The sequence below is a fragment of the Leishmania braziliensis genome, chromosome 23, assembly GCF_000002845.2.
Source record: "Leishmania braziliensis MHOM/BR/75/M2904 complete genome, chromosome 23".
NCBI classification, from domain to species: Eukaryota; Euglenozoa; class Kinetoplastea; order Trypanosomatida; family Trypanosomatidae; genus Leishmania; species Leishmania braziliensis.
Window position 1 is genome coordinate 379,110 of NC_009315.2, and position 15,611 is coordinate 394,720.

General features: G+C 58.3%; 4 protein-coding genes across 4 annotated transcripts; all 4 read right to left on the bottom strand.

The window, feature by feature from the left end:
• Positions 1-679: 679 nt before the first annotated feature.
• LBRM_23_0960 (conserved hypothetical protein) lies at positions 680-3,037 on the bottom strand (the record flags this gene model as incomplete). Its single annotated transcript, XM_001565118.1, has 1 exon — positions 680-3,037. One exon carries the CDS (start codon positions 3,035-3,037, stop codon positions 680-682), a length of 2,358 nt encoding a protein of 785 aa, XP_001565168.1.
• A 1,490-nt stretch (positions 3,038-4,527) lies between these two features.
• LBRM_23_0970 (alcohol dehydrogenase, zinc-containing-like protein) lies at positions 4,528-5,550 on the bottom strand (the record flags this gene model as incomplete). The annotated part of the gene is made up of 1 exon (XM_001565119.1): positions 4,528-5,550. One exon carries the CDS (start codon positions 5,548-5,550, stop codon positions 4,528-4,530), a length of 1,023 nt encoding a protein of 340 aa, XP_001565169.1.
• Positions 5,551-9,022: 3,472 nt separating this feature from the next.
• On the bottom strand, positions 9,023-10,663 carry LBRM_23_0980 (beta-fructosidase-like protein; the record flags this gene model as incomplete). Its single annotated transcript, XM_001565120.1, has 1 exon — positions 9,023-10,663. The coding sequence occupies one exon, from the start codon at positions 10,661-10,663 to the stop codon at positions 9,023-9,025; it is 1,641 nt and encodes a 546-aa protein (XP_001565170.1).
• Positions 10,664-13,803: 3,140 nt separating this feature from the next.
• LBRM_23_0990 (beta-fructosidase-like protein) lies at positions 13,804-15,186 on the bottom strand (the record flags this gene model as incomplete). The annotated part of the gene is made up of 1 exon (XM_001565121.1): positions 13,804-15,186. One exon carries the CDS (start codon positions 15,184-15,186, stop codon positions 13,804-13,806), a length of 1,383 nt encoding a protein of 460 aa, XP_001565171.1.
• Positions 15,187-15,611: the final 425 nt, after the last annotated feature.

Consider the following 15,611-nt stretch of genomic DNA (forward strand, 5'->3'; position numbering starts at 1 on the left):
CAAAAGCCCGCCGAGAGATCGACTTACAGAAAGGGGAAAGGAAAGGAGCCGGGGGCCGCATCAAGAGGTGGCATGTGTGCGTGCGTGCGTGCGTGTGTCGGGTTTCGGTAACGGGGGAGCGCACACACCTATCCGAGGACAGCATCGGGGAAGCTAATCCGACTGAAATATGGTTCGAGGCGAGAGTCGGCGCAGCGGAAAAAAAAAGTGGTGGGGAGAGCACACGGAAGTGTTAAGAGAGTGGCAAGACAACACACTGCTCGCGTGTGGCTGATTGAATTTCGCTCTACATACCGTTCTATCCAAAAGTGCGCACGCACAGAAGCACCGCTGCATAGCGAAGGAGAGCGACAGGCATTGTAGAACAGCACCCAACACTGGAAGTGGCGACACCCACTTCCTTGCACTCAGGAGGCAGGGAATGGGGCAAGGGGGGGGGGGTGAGGCCGCCACTTCCACCTCGTTCGCGCTCTTTGCGCCTCGTGAGAAATTCGCAGCTCCTCGGCGGGAACGCCTTACGCGACGTGTCACCCTGGGATGAATCCTCGAGGCGAGTTCACGTCACCAGCCTTGACACTTCACACCTTTCCCGCTCGCACACTGATCGGTTCGCTCTCCCGCTCCCTCAAAACCTTGGAGGAGGAGGAAAGATCCAGTTCTCCTCGTCGATAGTGATCACTCACCGCTGCTGCCACGACTCCAGCATCTGGATCTGCCGCAGAAGCGACTTGTCGTGCGCCTCCACCTCAGCTGGTCGCATATCCGGCTGTTGTGTGATAAAGCGCATCGGCCCGTCCCGAAGCAGACGCGGCTCCTTGTCGATGGGCATTGAATACGTTGTCGCCTGCTCCATACGTTCGAGGAACTCCTTCATGGCGCGCCCAGTCTCCTCAACCAGGTCCTGCGCTTGCGGTGTCTGCTCGTCCAGCATCGCGATCTCGGCAGCCGTCGCGACCATATCGACCTCGCTTGCTCCCTCCTCCACCATATAAGACATGAGTCGGTAGCGATCCATCATGCGGTCGTACAGCTCGTAGCGGTGGGAAGCTTTGTAGAAGTTCGCCAGCGTAACGATGACCCGTATGTTGAACGGCTCCAGCTCCATCGCGCGGCGGGCAGCGATAATGGCGTCGCCGAGGTTCCGCTTTGGGTCTTCCTTGTGGATAAGCAGAGCCAGCGTTTCCCACGGTGCAGCGCACGCGGGAAACTCAGCCATGGCCTCCATGCACAGGCGCCGCCCGAGTGCTGGCGAGTCGTGCGCACGGTCGTTCACGTACTGGAAAAAGGCCTCGCGGTAGTTGGCGTCCTGATCGTCGAGGATGTCTGGCGGTTCGCTGCACTGGCTGCTCTCCGTCGGCGGCACCTCCTCAACAACGCCTTTGGGGTCCACAGTAGGAACACAACTCGCGCTGACTTCCTGCAGTGACGGTACGGGTACCCTAGCAGCAGCAGCAGCAGCATTCTGTGCCTCCACGTCAGTTGGGGCAACAGACCCGTGCCTTGCTGCAGACACACCGAGCTCGCTGCTACACTTACAGTGCAACGACGACGGTGATGGCGAGATTGCTGACAGAGGTGACGGCCTTGGTGCCGCTCTCGGCGAGGCATGCACACGAGCACGGTACACAGACGAGTTTGCCCGATAGAGCTGCATCAGCTGCTCGCATATTTTGTAGCTCTCGTGCACGCGGCCCGCACTGCGAAGTGCGGTGTGCAGCTTCACGAGCGTAAAGAAGTGAAATCGAACCGACTGCGGCAGCATCTCATAGATGCGGCGCGCCATCAGCGCCTTCAGAAACGCGATGACGAGGGAGAGCGCAAACTTTCGAGCCGCCGGGGAGATGTCGTCCGAGTCAAAGCGCACTGCAAAGTGCTGCTCATCGACAGCGCGGAAGAGCGCTTCGAGAAGAAGGCATGCGTAATCGCGGTCGAGGACTCGCACAATGGGATCCATTGCCTCGATGAAGAACCTCGAGGCGGCGCCCTCGCCGTCGGTGGAGCACTTCTGCGCGGCCGCCTCGACAATCAGGTCGGACAAGATGGACAGCGCCACCTCCACCGGTGAGACCTGAGGTAGCGTCGTGTAGCGTGGCGTTGGTGCGCGGGCGACATCAGCGCCGGCCGTTATCGCCACTGCAGCCTCGGGAGACATTGATGAAGATGGTGAAGAAGATTGCTGTGGCGTGGGCGTCGACGTGGTGGGAGCGTCTGGGCTCAGTTCTGCGCAAGGCTCCTCGGCGCAATGGGCGTCGATAATCGGCAGCTTGTTGGGTGCAGTGGCCGGTTGTAGCCGCCCTTCCTGCAGTACCTTGGCGTACCCTTCGTTCAGGTAGTCCAACAGCACGCGTATTCGCGGTACCCACCCTTCGATGCCGGTGTCCAACTCCAGCAGCGACTCTATGGCGTCCACGTTAGTGACATCGTCCGCCAGGACGTCGTAGAAGACCTTCTCCGCCTCGTCACACCGTTTCAGGCGGCGGTACGTTAGGCCCAGGAGGTAGCGCACGTGGTTCACATCAGCGGTGGTGACAATCGTCTTTTCAGGGATCAAGGCTTCGGGTGACAACTCCTCCGCCTCCACGGCCTGTGACAAGTACGCGTCCTCCGTCTCGTGCACAGGTGCCCGCGGTGTGTCACGGCCGGGTCTTTCAATGACCTCCGTGCCGTCCGCCTGCAGAACCACGCGGAAGGCAGGAGTGCTTGAGGGGCCAGTCTGGAAAGCGTTCTCGCGGTTCTGCAGGCGCTGCTGACGCTGCTGCCACTTCAAGAGTAGCAGCCGCTGCGTGCTCATCGGCTTCTCGACCTCCCGGCCGACCACCTCGAGAAGGCCATTCAGCTCCTCGAGCAGTGCGTCTGCCGCGTGCTGCAGCTCTGCCTGTGTGCTTGCCTTGTTTGTCACCGTGTGTTTCAGCTCCTGAATGCGCAGAGTTGTATAGCCGGTGTACATGAGCTCCTCCCGCTCTAGCAGCTCGCGCTCGCGCTCGATCGCCTCCAGCGTAGCGGCTCCGACGCGGCTGACGCTGTCGTATCGTGGCATCGTGGTGGGGTGTGCACGAGGGTCTTGTATATAGCCAGATGGCGTCTCAGCGAGGGTGTTGCGTGTGACGTTACGCTCATAGCAGATGCGTGTGACACGCAGTAAACCAGGGTCAAGACAAACGCCGCTCCGTAAAGCTGCTTGCCCAGCACGACTACTGCGAAGTCCGCGTGCAGCTTCGTACTGTGCGTTTCTCTGATATGCCGCTGTTGATCGTGATGCGGCGCCGCGACTTTCACGCCGCAAAACTGACAACAACTCCACAAGCGCCAGCACGAATGGAGACGGAGTTGGTGGTGACGATGATGCGACTGCCTGAGAGACGGCGAGAGGGCTAGTCACCGCCATTGCCGGAAGTGAGATGATGGATGCACTACAAGAATGAAGGCGTGGGCGAAGTGGGTGGCTCATCATGAGGAAGCCAGACGAGCAGGTAGTTGGCAGAGATGCTACGTGCCCTGGCATCGAAGAAGAGCGAGGGCGGGAGTGCGGGAAATGAGGGTGAGGTTGGCGTCCAGGAGGACGAAGATGTACACCCGTCTGGAAGAAAGCGGAGGCTCGCCAACACAGTGACAAAAAGACAAGATGCCTCTGTGCAGTGGGTGTGCAGAGGCCTCTTGTAGCCACAAGGATGATTCGATAGGCCGCCGACACCCACACGCAGGGTCAATGCGTTAGATCAAGGGGGACGGAGAACGACGGGATGAGTTGCTGAGGCACATTGGTGGAGTAGTTGGCTGCTCGCTTGTACTACTCGCTGCTTGTGTATATTCATAGAGAGAGAGAGAGGTATACACATCGTTCCCAGATCAAAGGTCGACGAGCGTGCCTGGTGTCCCTCCTCATCTCATTGTCTCTTGGTAGAGCGATGACAATGCTCAGCGTATTCGGCTTACGCGTAGTCCTGCTCGCTTCTTCTGTTGTGGATGGGTGCATGGCATCCCTTTCTTTCTATTTCGCTTTGTTCGGTCGGTCAATGTGGACAACAAAAGAGAGGGAGAAATGGCGATCAAATGCCGCAACAGACATGCGCACGTGCACATAGAAATCGGAGAGAGAAGGGGGAGGGGGGGTAGAGGGGCGTAGGTACAATACACATCGAGCTGCACACACCTGCGCACAGCACACGGCGTGCTGTTGCTTTGTCTCTTTACCTTGTCGCTTTCGCCTCACACCGACAAAGGAAAGCGACGCGTGGAAGAGAGTGAGGAGGAGGAGGTAAGCTGAAGACACGCCACGCATACGTACGGGCGCACAGTGACGCACAACAGAGGCCCCCTTTAAAAGAAAAAAAAAGGACAGAGATGCACAGAGGTGTGCAGAGAGGCCCAACAACGGGGGGGCTGGGAGATGTGAGAAGCAATGCAAACCGCAACAAGGGGCCTTCCCCTCCCTCCCTCCCTCCTTCTCCAGCGAAGATGAAGCCAAGCCGCCCACTAACAACTGACTCCTTGTTTCTACAGCGTCCAACCTCTTTCGCTGTCCTCACTCTACGAGATCGCCTTTGACGGCTCACAAACAGTCAAGACTACCTTGCCGTAGTCGCCGTTCTCCTCCACAAACTTGTGCGCACTGGCCGCCTCCTCCAGTGGAAAAGTGCGGCTCACAATCGTAGAGATGATGCGCTCGCTCATGTAGGGCACAATCTCGCGCTCGAAGGAGGTGACGAGCTCCATCTTGTATTGGTCACTGCGGCAGTGCAGCTTGGAAAAGGTAATCTGCGCCTTCTCCCGAAAGAGCGGCAGCGCATTCACTCGCACCAGAGCCCCGCCCATGAAGGCGATGACAATGAGGTGGCCATTCGGTGCGAGCACCTGGGCATTCTCGGTGAGGTACGTCCCACCAAAGACCGAATCGACAATCACATTCACACTCTCCTCACCGAAGAGGCACTTTACCTTCGGCGCAAAGGCCCAGCCAAGCTCGTCGCGCGCGTGACTCAGCGCCACGCTTGCATACGCCTTGCACTCGCCTAACTTTTCCTCCGGCGAAGTCGTGATAGCGGTTGCCCTGAAATACTTCTCCGTTATCTGCGCAGAAGCGCTACCAATGCAGCTGGCACCAGCATGAATGAGGACCCTTTGCCTCGCCTTCACCTTTCCATGGCGATTGAGAATCTGCCACGCCGTGATGAAGGCCTCTGGGATGGCGGCGGCCTCGGTGAAGGTGTACCCCTGCGGCATCGCCATCACACAACCCATGTGCGCCACGGCGTAGTCCGCGTAGCCACCGCCGGGCAGCAGCGCCATGACCCGGTCTCCCTCCTTGACCCTGCCGACCACGTCCGAGCCTACCTGCTCCACGATACCCGCCACCTCGAGTCCTAGAAGGCTGTTCGCGCCGTCTGGAAGCTCATAGCGATCACGCCATTGCGAGACACCTGCACGATTCACGCCAGCTGCCATTACTTTGATGAGCACATCCGTTCCCTTCTTGACAGCCGCCTTGGGGACTTCGCCGAGGGTCATCATGTCAGCGCCGCCGAAGCCCTTCAACACCACTGCGCGCATCATCGTTTGCCCGGCTGGTACGCCAACGTATGGTGGTGGTAGTGGTGGTATGTGAAAAAGAGAGGGAGTTGGAGAGAGCGAACGAGTAAGGGGGGGTAGGTGAGAAGGGAGTTGTCCATTTTTGAGGGAATACACACAGGCAACGGGTGTAGCACAGAGAGAAGGTACTCCTAAGAGCGGTGTGCATGCGCCCGTGTGTGTGTGTGTGTGTGTGTGTGTGTGTGTGGGGGGTATCTGTAGTCGATAAGAAGGGAGTGGCACACACCGCGCTTTTTTTCGTCGTTGACGCTCCCTCTCTCTATCTGTGTGCCCCTTTCACGCTATTCGGCAGAGTGTGTGGCGTGTCTCAGACACGTGATTTCACACCATGACGATGGGGGAAGTGGAAGAAGAGGCAGCAATAAGAGAGAGAGAGAGAGACACAGCTCCAGTACCCCTGCAACATGAAAGGAGGGAAAGGGAATAAAAGGGAGGTGGGGCGATGAGAGGCACGCCGTCGGTCATGCACGTGCGAGTGTGTGAAGGCGGGAGCGAAACCAGCGCGCACACACACAAAGCACCGAGGCAAAACGAGGCACCAACAAAGGGGAAAAAATGCACGCACACATGCACACACACACACCGACATGAACAAACAAACAGATACATATATATATATACGAAAATAAAGGAGAAAAGGTAGAGAAAGGAGAGCAGCAGTGCTAGTGGAGGTGTCATGCATAGCGGCTTGCTCGTTAATCTCCTTATCTCCTATGCCTCCTCGGTATGCAGGGGGAGCACAGGAGATGCGTCGTTTACGTTGGGAACTGCGGATGTATGCTGAGCGGTGGTTTTTTTTTTTGGTTAGGGCTAGGAGGTGCAGACCGGGGGATCGAGAACAGCGAGGCACTGACACCGACGCATGCCCCACCAGGGAGAGGGGGCCGACTCACCGGAGTAGAAGGTCAACAGAGTCATGCATCAAGACTCCCTAAGGAACACTTTGCTTTGACTCAGGGGGGTCCTCCGCCCACTCACATGGATGTGCGCCTCGGTGTGCCGGTGCTGCTGATAGGGATTCGTTCCTTTTGTTCTCGTTTGTAGGGGATGGATATTGTGCCGCATCACACCGCTGAACGAAAAGTCTTGTTCCCTCGTCTTCCCTCTGGATGGCGGCCATCGCCGGCTCTATGCATCACCGCCACACAAAACAGGTGAGTACACGCGCACGCACACGCACGCACACTTCATAACACTAAATCATAAAAAAAAAATGCTGAAACTGGCATTGACTCAAACGGCGCGCTCCCCCTCAGCCTTCCAATCATCTCTCCGTATCCTCAAAGGTGCTCGCTCGATAGAACTGCAGCTCTAAACAAGCACTAGAGCTCGCGCTGAAAGTGCTAGAGTGAGATGAACCGATATATATTCCGATACCATACAAGGGTAGAACACCCCGGGGAAGCGGCGTAGAGGTCGAGATGAAGTTTCACCGGAGCCGCCACCCGAAGCTGAAACCGCAGCATCAGCACGCAAACATGAATTACCAAGTCGCTCAGCAAGCAAGAAGAGAGAAAAAAGCGCTAAGATGACACGCGCAGGCACACCTATTCGCACAGATCGAAGAGAGGAAGCGACACTCCCCCTCATCAGTGGGAGCAGAGAGCAGACAACACACACACACAGAGAGAGAGACACGCCCAAACACACAAGGAGTGTGAGAAAAAAGCTGCTAAACGAAGAGAGGCAGGAGAAGGCGCCACAGCATGGAAACAAAAGAACAGGGCGCACAGGAATCGACCTGTCCCACTCCTGCAGAAAGAGAGGCGTACCACCCACGCAGTGAATCAGCAATGCGCACTCACCTAGGGAGAGAGAGAGACTGGGACACTTCAGGAGAACACAAAAAATTGAACTCACTGCGACACGCGCGCCATGGGTAAGACGGAAAAGGGCAAGTCGTGAGAAACGACCGATACCATGAGGAAGGGCGAGCAAACGAAAAGCCGAACGTGAGGCGAGTCTGTTCTAACCCAACGCAACACCAGTGAGCAAAACTCCCAAGAGCATCGTGCTCTTAGTACACCCCCTCCTTCTGACCACTTCGAAACCCACACGGCACAGCAAACGCACCACCACGCTACCCTATGGATCGCGTCTCAAGTCCCATACATCTTCCTCCTGCCACGCCCTTGCGAGCTCTGCACTCCTAAAAGCAGCCAAGCAGTACACACCGGAAAGTCAAACACGAAAAAGCAACGGACTGAGAAGACCATGAAGGAGAGGGAAGGCAAAGACGCTGCGATTGGCCAGCGTGGGAGACCGACGCATCTTGCCGCACAGAGACGCCTCTCCAGAAGCAACGGCGCAAAATAAAACAAAGAACGAGTAGGCACCCGCACCGGCACGCTCACACGCACACAGGCACGCGCGTCATCGGCGTCAGAAGCAAAAAAGCAAAAAACACAAGCACCAGGAACAGAACCCAGCCCAAATACACCCACCACAACAACACAACGAACGATAAGAAAGAACGCCTAAAGGTTACACGCCTTTTAGCTGTATGCCCACCCAAACACCTGCGCTTCCCTTTGCAGCTCACATGACAGCAAAACAAAAAAGAGAGCTGGGCGGCAGCACCAGGCGAAGAGAACGAAGCACACAGACAGAAAACCCCCGTCACCATTGCCCCTGCCGCTGCAGCGCTCCTCCTTACCTCCTCCAACGCGGCCATTCTCCGCCGTCCAGCGCATGACGTCCGGCGCTCCGCACTCGACCCCGGCCCGTCGCAGGCCCACCCGCGTGGCGCGCAGCAGCGCCCGGCACACGCCTTACAGCAGTGCGCACCGCCCCTGCCGCGAACTCGACCTACCCCGGACTCGCAGGTCACCTCACAGCCGCACCCACCGCGCCGGCCGCCACGCGGTGCCTCCCTCGGGGCTGCGCAGGGCCCCCCTACACACACAGCGCGGGGGGTGCTGGGCCCTGGACGCCACACGCACGGAGGCGTGCCCCGCCTGCCATCAGGGTGCAGGAAAATAGTGGGGCGAGGCAGAGATAACACGAAAAGAGTCACACGGGGACGTGCGCACTGCAGCGCAGAGGGCCCGACACGCGTCCGTGCGCGCGCCGCCACCGGTCTCGCTCGCCCCTCAAAAGCTAAAAACGAGAGAAGCGACAACACACTCCCGAGCACCCACACACGCAGGGCCGCTGCCGAGTCTTCCGCGCGGCCCTCTGTGCCGCCATTCCGCTGCGGCTGCTTCACGTAGCGCGGGCACGGACGGCGGGTGCAGCGAGACGCATGAAACCAGCGCAGGCGAGGGAGGGAGGGAGGATGTCGCCCAATGGGCAATGGGCGTCCCACGGCCTGTCGGCCGAAGAGGGAGAGACAGGCAAACAAAGGGCGGAAGAGAAAAGGAGGAAATCAGTCAGTGCGCACCGCTGCCAACGAGGCCGAGCGCCACACAGGCGCATGCACGCAGGGCAAAGGCGCTCAGTGCTTCACCGTCGTCTCGAGCTTCCACATGGTACCGCCCGCCATGTCCGCAACCCCGTTCACCGAGAAGACGCGCAGTGCCCGGTCGCCCTCCTCGGGGAAGACGCGGGAAGAGAAAGTGACCTCGCCGTTGTTCACGAACACCTCAATCGACGAGCGGTCAATGAACACGTGCAGCTGCAGAAGCACACCTGCCGGCATCTCGCAGGAGCGATACCCGCTCAGCATGTACTGCGGGTAGTGGCGGTTCAGCACCAGCCGCTTCGACTGCGCGTCCACGTACAGCTCCGCCCCCGAGCCGAGCCACAGCCCGTACTTCTCCGCCGTGCTCGTCTCCGTGTTGAAGGCGATATCTAGCTCGTAGGCAGTGCATTCCTCCACAAGAAGCCGATCAGTGCTCTCCAGAATGCGTTGTACGGGAATGGTTGCCTGCGCGCACCGCCGCTGCTGGAGTTCTTTGGGCGGCACCATGCGAATGCTGCCCGTGAGCGAGTCTAAAATCAGCTCTCGCGGCAGTGTCAAGCAGCCGCTCCAACCGTGCTCGCGCGTCGGCATGGGGCTCTCCCACATGTCCATCCAGCCTATGATAAGTTGCCGCCCATCCACAGTGGACAGCGTCTGCGGCGCGTAGAAGTCATGGCCTCTGTCAAGCTCACGGAAGCGCTGTGTCACGTCAAACGAGGTCAGCCAGCGGGGCCCGCCAATGGCGCGACCTCTGTCAGCAGGATCCCTCGGCGCCTCTCCTTTTACTTGTGGTGGTGCTGGCTCCACCAGTGATGTGTCCCACGAGCCAAGGAGGTAACCACTCTGAAATCGATTCCGGTTAGCATAGCCGACCTTCCGCATCCCTTGCGGCGAGTACACAAAAACGTCCCTCTGATCTAGCTGAAAGAAGTCGGGGCACTCCCACATGAACACGTTCTTGTCCTCCGTCATCCCTAGCACCTGCCAGTTCGTGTCGTCCCAGCAAAGGAGGTCCTGCGTGGTGAAGAGAAGCAGCTGGCCAAGGTCCTTCGTCACGTCTCGGGCACCGCACACCATCCACCACCGCCCGTCCTGCTGCCACACCTTCGGGTCACGGAAGTGCACGTACCCCGGTGGCGGGCGCACGACAACGCCGAGCTTCTCAAAGTTCACGCCATCGCTGCTGACAGCGACGCACTGCTGCTGATAAAACGATGTTCCATCACCGACTGAGGCGCTGCCGCCGCCCTTCTTAGTCTCGGTGCACCAGGTGTGTCCCGTGTAGAAAATGTATATTTTGTTATCGTAGCTCACTGATGAGCCAGAGAAGCATCCATCGTGGTCAAACGACTCCCCTGGAGCGAGGGCGATGGGCTGGTGGTTCCAGTACACGAGGTCCTCGCTTGTGAAGTGGCCCCAGTGCATTGGACCCCAGTTCTCCCTGAAGGGGTTATGCTGGTAGAAAACATGATATACACCGTTGTGGTGACAGAGGCCGCCTGGCACTCCCATCCAGCCGGAGAAGGGGGCCATATGGTAGTCGGGGTACCACCTCTTGCTCAGCAGGCTCCAGGCCTTCATAACGGTGTGATTGGCCAACTCCAGCCGTTCCGTGTGCGATGTATTCTGCTGCACCTCCTCGATGTCGCTTTTAGGGGTAGAAGCCAACGTCATGGCTGAGTCAGCTTGCAGGGGAGAGGGAGATGTAAAGTCGTTAAGAAAAAGGGGGGAGGCGCGCCCTGTTGGCTGCGTCCTTTGCTGAGATGCCCTCCAACGCGCAGAGGCGACTACTTAAAGTGCTCCGCCAGTACACACAGACACACAGAGAGAGAGGGAGAGAGACAAGATGTGAGAGAGAAGCAGCGAGGACAACGACGGCGAAAAGAGGAAAGGGAGAATGAAGCTGAATAGGGCTCGGAAGTTGCGACTTCAACGCGCCTTTGCTCTCTCGGTTCGTTGGATTATTTTTATCACGCAGACTCCTCGTCTCCGTTCGGTGCGCTTTTCGTATTTGCGGTAGTCGTGTGTGTGTGTGCCGTGCGTGTGTGCGTGCGCACGGGTGAATAGGCTGAAAAAGAGAGAGAAGAGATGTGGGGAAAGAGGAGGAGGAGGAGGAGAGAGCAGGGAAGAGAGTAAATTGTGAAGAGAGGAGAAGACAATACGATGTTGTTTTTTTTTGTGGAGTTGCGAAAAAGAGCGAGTGAACGAAAAGGAAGGTGCAAGATGAGTCCACATGGAAAAAAAGCCCGCGCATGCACAGGGCAGACAGAGTAGAGGGGGAAGGGGGGCGGCGGTGTGGGTGAGAGAGAGAGACACTCACACACACGCGCGCGCGCGGGGAAAAGGCGTTGAGAAATTTGAGAAGAAAACCAGAGAAGAACAGAGAGAACACAGCGGCGTAAAGGCACCGTGTCGAGCAGCAAAAAGCGATCAATCAACGATGGGAAAATAAAATATTGATTTGAAATGACAAGAAGAAGCCACGAAAAGGTACGAAGCAACGGCCGAAGGAGGAAAAGAACTTCAGATATGCCGAGCAGACCATCGTAGTCTTGGGAGAGCGAGAAGCAGGAGGAATGCGAGAAGAGAGAGGGCGAGGGGTGGCCCAAAGGGGAAGAAGAAACGAAAAGAACAGAAGAGAAAAGCGAGGGAAGGAAAAGAGAGTAGTACAGAACAGAGAAAAGAGAGAGTTGAGGAAAAGGCCTTCTCGGGAGAGCGGTTACACCAGCGCCGACGCAAGAGAAGGGAGTGCAATAAATTTGAAGAAACCAACTCATGACACGAGAGCGCTCGTTTCGATGCCGATCGATGCGCTTTTTTGCATTGGTTGTTCTTTCCTCCCTTCGCTCTGCCTTTTTCTGCTCCCCGCACCCCCCCCCTTCCGCTCACGGTTGTCACTTCTTGCGAGCGTTAGCCGCTCCCTGCATTTGCGTGTAGTTTCTGCTCTGTGTTTTGGTGTGTCCGCGTGAGTCCCCTGGTGCGCTGTGCTGCGATGTCGGTGATCGCGCAGCGCATTGCGGTCACGATAGATGCGCTTTGTTTTGGTCGTTTTTCAGCCTCACTGTCAGAGGAGAACACACACAAAACAACAGAAGATGAGAAAGGGAGAAAGAGATGCACGCAGCCCCACGCACACACGCACACACACAGACAGACACAAGCGCACGCGAGCAGAGAGAGAGAGAGACACACACGCAGCGACTGTCCGCTTTGCTGCTGTAAAATACTTGAACACAAAAGACGCGCAGATGTGTGTCCGTGTAAAGTTAGGACACACAGATCGAGCGGGGTATGCTGTGCGTGGTGAAAGGGTAGAGAATAGGGGGGATAAGCGTGTGAGGGGAAGAGGAAGGAGACTTTCGCACCTCCGTGGGTAGGAGGCTGCGTTTCCGTTTCGTTCAACGTGCACAGAACATAAAAGACCCCCATGAAGAAGACCAGCCAAGAGGAGAGCAGCCAATCACGGGGCTCGCGACGCGCGCGAAATCGGGAGAGCGCGGCGCTCCCCCCGCCCCCCCCCCTTTTCTTCAAAGGGCACAGAAAATAGCAGAAAACGTTTGCGAACAAGAGAAGACCCGAGAGGGGAAACGAGGGAGGGAGGGGGTGAAGGCAGACTTCCGATTGGCTCATTCACGACGGAAGTTGTACTGATAAGGGGGAGTGTGGGCCTGGGGAATGGAAAGCCACATTGTGCTTGAGATGGAAGGCATTACGTCTCTCCCTTTCCGTGTGATATGTGCTGAAGCATTTGTGAGCGTTCGTCAGTGTTGTCGTTACGGTGTCAGTTGGACAGACACAGCAGGAGAATGGGGGTATGGCGTGCTAAGGCTGAGCAGAAAAAAAAAATCCACATGAGAGGAGGGTGCAGAGCTAAAAATATATATATACCGCCCCTTGATCGCCTGCGCAGTAAGATGAAGGGGGCGTGTCAGAGAGAAGCCAAGAGGAAAAGCGAACGGAATGAACAGGCACACAGGGAGACGCGTACCGAACTGCAGTCAGTCGTACATATCAGACGACAAGCCGCACTGCCTTTTTGCCAGCGGATCGACTATTTGCCGTCCAGCGCATGACGTCCGGCGCTCCGCACTCGACCCCGGCCCGTCGCAGGCCCACCGGCGTGGCGCGCAGCAGCGCCCGGCACACGCCTTACAGCAGTGCGCACCGCCCCTGCCGCGAACTCGACCTACCCCGGACTCGCAGGTCACCTCACAGCCGCACCCACCGCGCCGGCCGCCACGCGGTGCCTCCCTCGGGGCTGCGCAGGGCCCCCCTACACACACAGCGCGGGGGGTGCTGGGCCCTGGACGCCACACGCACGGAGGCGTGCCCCGCCTGCCATCAGGGTGCAGGAAAATAGTGGGGCGAGGCAGAGATAACACGAAAAGAGTCACACGGGGACGTGCGCACTGCAGCGCAGAGGGCCCGACACGCGTCCGTGCGCGCGCCGCCACCGGTCTCGCTCGCCCCTCGAAAGCTAAAAACGAGAGAAGCGACAACACACTCCCGAGCACCCACACACGCAGGGCCGCTGCCGAGTCTTCCGCACGGCCCTCTGTGCCGCCATTCCGCTGCGGCTGCTTCACGTAGCGCGGGCACGGACGGCGGGTGCAGCGAGACGCATGAAACCAGCGCAGGCGAGGGAGGGAGGGAGGATGTCGCCCAATGGGCAATGGGCGTCCCACGGCCTGTCGGCCGAAGAGGGAGAGACAGGCAAACAAAGGGCGGAAGAGAAAAGGAGGAAATCAGTCAGTGCGCACCGCTGCCAACGAGGCCGAGCGCCACACAGGCGCATGCACGCAGGGCAAAGGCGCTCAGTGCTTCACCGTCGTCTCGAGCTTCCACATGGTACCGCCCGCCATGTCCGCAACCCCGTTCACCGAGAAGACGCGCAGTGCCCGGTCGCCCTCCTCGGGGAAGACGCGGGAAGAGAAAGTGACCTCGCCGTTGTTCACGAACACCTCAATCGACGAGCGGTCAATGAACACGTGCAGCTGCAGAAGCACACCTGCCGGCATCTCGCAGGAGCGATACCCGCTCAGCATGTACTGCGGGTAGTGGCGGTTCAGCACCAGCCGCTTCGACTGCGCGTCCACGTACAGCTCCGCCCCCGAGCCGAGCCACAGCCCGTACTTCTCCGCCGTGCTCGTCTCCGTGTTGAAGGCGATATCTAGCTCGTAGGCAGTGCATTCCTCGATAATGAGCGCATCGTTGTTGCTTCCTACAAGAAGATGAGGCAGAGTTGTCCCCTCCGATGTACGCAGGCCGACCAGCTCCTGCGCTGGCAGCATTTGGAGCTGTCCTGTTGCCGCGTTGTAGCGTAGCTCTCGCGGCAGTGTCAAGCAGCCGCTCCAACCGTGCTCGCGCGTCGGCATGGGGCTCTCCCACATGTTGCACCACGCAATCACCAGACGCCTCTCGCTATCGGCGGCGAGGAACGTCTGCGGCGCGTAGAAGTCATGGCCTCTGTCAAGCTCACGGAACTCCTGCTGCACCGTCCACGGCATTCCAGGCATCCATTGCCCGATGGTATACCCATTCTGGAAGCGATTGCGGTAGTTGTACTTGCTGGCCTTCTTTCCTTGAGGACAAAATAGCAGTAGCTTCATATCCTGGTGATTTCCGATCGTAAAGAAGTCGGGGCACTCCCACATGAACACGTTCTTGTCCTCCGTCATCCCTAGCACCTGCCAGTTCGTGTCGTCCCAGCAAAGGAGGTCCTGCGTGGTGAAGAGAAGCAGCTGGCCAAGGTCCTTCGTCACGTCTCGGGCACCGCACACCATCCACCACCGCCCGTCCTGCTGCCACACCTTCGGGTCACGGAAGTGCACGTACCCCGGTGGCGGGCGCACGACAACGCCGAGCTTCTCAAAGTTCACGCCATCGCTGCTGACAGCGACGCACTGCTGCTCATAGATAGCATCCGGTTTGTTTGGCATCGCCTTGTCAAGTGCAAAGTTCCCCGTGTAGACAATGTACATTTTATCTTCGTGTACGATGGCGCTGCCAGAGAAGCATCCGTCGCGATCGCACGCGTCGCCTGGCGCCAGGGCAGTCTTTTCGCGCTTCCAGTGCACGAGGTCCTCGCTTGTGAAGTGGCCCCAGTGCATTGGGCCCCACGTGGAGCTGTAGGGGTGATACTGGTAGAAGACGTGATAGCTGCCACGAAAGTAGACCAGCCCCGTCGGGTTGTTCATCCACCCCGCGTATGGCGCAAGGTGGTAGTCTGGATACCATGTCCTGTTCGTTGACTTCCATCGGGCAGCGGCCGTCCGGTCCGCGGCCGCAAGCCGCTCGGCATGGGTATCACTCGGAGTCCAGACCGGAGCGCGCTGGTGTATTGGGGAGCTCATGGTCGTCGTGTGCTTGCTGGGGCTAAAAAAGAAAGCGGACGCGCACAGAGAACAACACGGAAGATGCTACGAGATACCCGCATACAATGACATAATCTTGTACGGTGTAAATAGTCTGTAGCGGCCAAGGCAGCAGCACGCAGGGGAACTAAGGAAGGGAAGAATTACATAAGGCCAAATTCCAGAGCAACCATGCTGGCAGGTGCACGCCTTTCCCGTCGATAATGAGAAAAATGAATGGGAGCAGAAAAGGGGAAGCCCTGAGGGGA